The following is a 3,316-nucleotide window of genomic DNA, read 5'->3' on the forward strand; positions in this document are numbered from 1 at the left end:
AGTTTATACAGAGGCACTTCACCACTGAAGAATATGATAAGGAAAAGATCTTTAAATAACACCAGCAATGTTGTGACACTGTCCAACTAAAATCCCTGATGCACGGCAAGGAAAATAGATGCAAAACAATACAGGGTTAGAAGAGTACTGGCTTTAAACATACTATTTTAAGGGAGGGAAAGGTTCATATGTGGCTAAAGGCATTTTTTTTTCACATTTCTTCCTTAGGCTTGTATTAAAAATATGCAAATAAGTTCATGTGATGTGATTACAAAATGTAATACTTACGAGTAGTTTCCATAGAAAAAAATATTTTTTTAGAAACCTATTCTTTTAGCGCAGATCAGAAAAGCACACGTAATATTACCCCTACCAATTTGAATAGTATCACTTGAATCATCAGGTGATAATTGTCTCTTACAATAAGATTTTTATAAATTAAGAATAATTAATAAATATGCCCACCAAGAACTGCACTACAGCCCTGGAAGTGGCTTGCAATTATGTAAACCTTCAGGTAGTACTATGGTATTTCATAAGTCTGAAACAATTTTTGATCTTAAATACCAAATACACTGAAAGAGTTAGGCTGATGAGAGAGAAACTTTTATCATCTATTCTGAAGTTTCTTGCTTAATGGATTTAATTCAGACCTTAAATCTCTCTTGAATATAATTTTTTCTTTAATACAGCAGCTTGGGACCTCACATTTTTATAAGTAATGTGCAACTATTTATTGCATGAATACAAACTCTAACTAGTTCATGGTAATATTTCACACACTATTCCATACCTGTGATAGTATTTGACCTTAAGCTTCCTTCTTGTGGTTGTTAAATGTTTAATATTTAGTAGTATTGTTTGCACTAAGGAATATAGTTAAGCAAGAACTGCCAGTATTTTTTAAATACTTCCATATAGTTTGCTTACTTTTTCCATTCTTTATTTGCAGTTGAAAAATGAAGAAAAAGATACATATGATGAAAACATCCATTACCCTCTTCTTCTTGTTTTAACCAAACACAGATAGAGGATGACACATTTGTTGTTGTTGTAGTTTTAAGATGGACTACTGAAAATTAACCCGTGTATGTGGATGGTCAGGAAGTGAGAGGATTCTGCTCTCCCCTTTTGTTCCCAAGTCATCATCAGAGAAATATTTTAATCTAAGTGCCGAAGAAGGTATTGTGGTTTGTTTCACAGTGTGTAAACACTGAGACGTTGTTTTGGTATCAATTTAGAATGCATTTTTCCAATTATATTCCAGCCAAAAAGCCATCAGATGTCAAATGTATACATTAACCAAAGTGTAAAAACTGGTTTCTTTCTCTTTTGTGCCTTTAACCTTGCATGTACTTTGTTAACCTCTTTAAATGTTATTTTGGGGCTATATTTGGAAATACATTAATAATATACTTTGTGGTTTTTCATAACTGCCTGTAAAGTTACAAATGCATTCACATTTAGTTAATAAGGAAATAGTTGTCTTAGGATTTTTTAAAAGAGCACCTTTTTTTTTTTTTAACCTTTTTTTTTTTTAATTCCACTGTTGATTTTTCTATTGATGATTGAAATGTCCTCATTTGATTCAGTGATGAAGGCTTCTTTTTTTTTTTTTAAATATATATATGTGTGTGTGTGTGTGATCTATATGATTTTTTATTTTTATTTTTTTCAGCAGGACTTTTCCTTTTCTAGATGTATAAGAAATTATACATCAGACAAAAGCCTCATAAACTGACCATTTGTCCTTTGGACACAATAGCCTGCCCAGCCCCTCTGCTCCTCCTCTCCAATTATGTGTGATTAGTCTCAGTGTGTTGTGTCAAGAAGGGGGAGTGTGCTGAGTGCTTATTATCTGTTTAGGTACAAGAAGAGCACATTTAGGTTCTGACTATGAATGGAAAGTGAGCCTTTATCAGGACTAAAATCTAAATGCTACTATTCTAGAAATCGCTTTTAAAAATGCATCCTTTTTTGACAGATTCTGAGAAAGACTATAACAACTAAAGGATTTTGTAATGTAATCAGACTATCTCACTCAAATTAGTTTATATTGTGATATATCATGGCCCAAGTATTTGATAAACATTTAATATGACTTCTTGTATTGGGAAAGAAAAAATCCTACAAAGGGACAGGAATTAATTCTTTTTCCCTTAACATGTTAATAGAACATTTTACTAACTCTTGGAAAAAGAGCCTGGATCATTAAAGAGTCCTGTAACAGTCTCTTAAGCCAGAACAATTTTAAAATGGTTAAAAAGAGAGAGACAGAGATAACTGAGGGAGGGAGGTACTAGATGCAAGGAAGGATCATGCTGAAATACATTAATTAAAAGAATTGCAGTTTGGCAATAAACGTTCTTCCATGTTCAACAAATTGGGCAGCATGTAAACCACAAGTTCATGAAAGTCACTTTCTCTTCACTCTTCTTCTCAAACAAATTTCTTTACTACCAGTTTGCATGTCCTTGTATTCAGTATTTTTTATGCTCCATTAGAGCACCTAGATGGATCTCAGAAGGCATAGGTCAAGTCGCAGTTAGATCATACATTTCTTTCTCACAAAAACTTGAATTGCAATGCCAAGTGATGGGCTAACATCACAATAACAGCAATTTATTCCTCTTTTGATAAAAAGCAGCCTATTCTCAGTGTTAGATAAAGACCGGGGCAATGCAAACCAACCATTTATACTAGAACTGAGTAGTATATCTTCTCTATAGCTGGTATGAGTTTCATATTCAAACTCTTATTGGAAGACACTTGTCTAATAGGAAATGAAAAGTAGTTGGAAGTAATTTAAAATTGCTCTAAAGGTGTCTTTATTTTCATTTGTTTTGTTCTGTTTATCACATACAGCAATGCCTTTGTTCTCTCTAAAAACATGTGCAAGGAAATCTTTATGATCAACAAAGGGCTGTAAAAAATGGTAAAATATTACAATATGTGATCCATTTATTTCTGAGAGGGCTTGAATGTCTGCTGTAACAATAATCTAATAAATATTATTAGTTGCCAAAAATAGAACCAGTGTCACTGAAAATTATGTTTTTAGCTCTAAGAAGAAAACAGTTTTCCTCAAATTAGTAGCTGATAATTGCTTTTATTTCTTTAGTTTGAGTTGAAGGCTTTGCACAGGTGCTGCCATCCTTAAAGTGTGTAATTGAAGGCTTGTTTACCAAAGATGCTTTTAGGCTTCATCCTGCAAACTCACATTGGAGCTCTGCAGGCAGTAAAGTTACTCATCTACATAAGTGTTTGCAGGTTTGGGCCATATTTTAGAGGTATATAAGCCAGCTCTCTTCTTGAT

General features: G+C 33.0%; 1 protein-coding gene across 3 annotated transcripts in view; it reads left to right on the forward strand.

The window, feature by feature from the left end:
• Window positions 1-3,028, forward strand: part of CAMKMT (calmodulin-lysine N-methyltransferase) — a 216,710-nt gene extending 213,682 nt beyond the window's left edge. For 2 of the 3 annotated variants that reach the window (XR_013949333.1, XM_080587258.1), the window contains one exon: window positions 953-3,028. Coding sequence is in view for 1 of the 3 variants with exons in the window: in XM_080587258.1 (XP_080443384.1) it covers window positions 953-1,030 (78 nt within the window). In the remaining 2 variants the exon portion in view is untranslated. Of the gene's footprint in view, window positions 926-952 lie in introns of those variants that run through there. The other variant, XM_080587259.1, reaches the window with a different exon arrangement.
• The last annotated feature ends 288 nt before the right edge of the window (window positions 3,029-3,316 follow it).

Source organism: Anser brachyrhynchus (assembly GCF_964034855.1).
Source record: "Anser brachyrhynchus genome assembly, chromosome: 3".
Lineage (NCBI taxonomy): Eukaryota > Metazoa > Chordata > Aves > Anseriformes > Anatidae > Anser > Anser brachyrhynchus.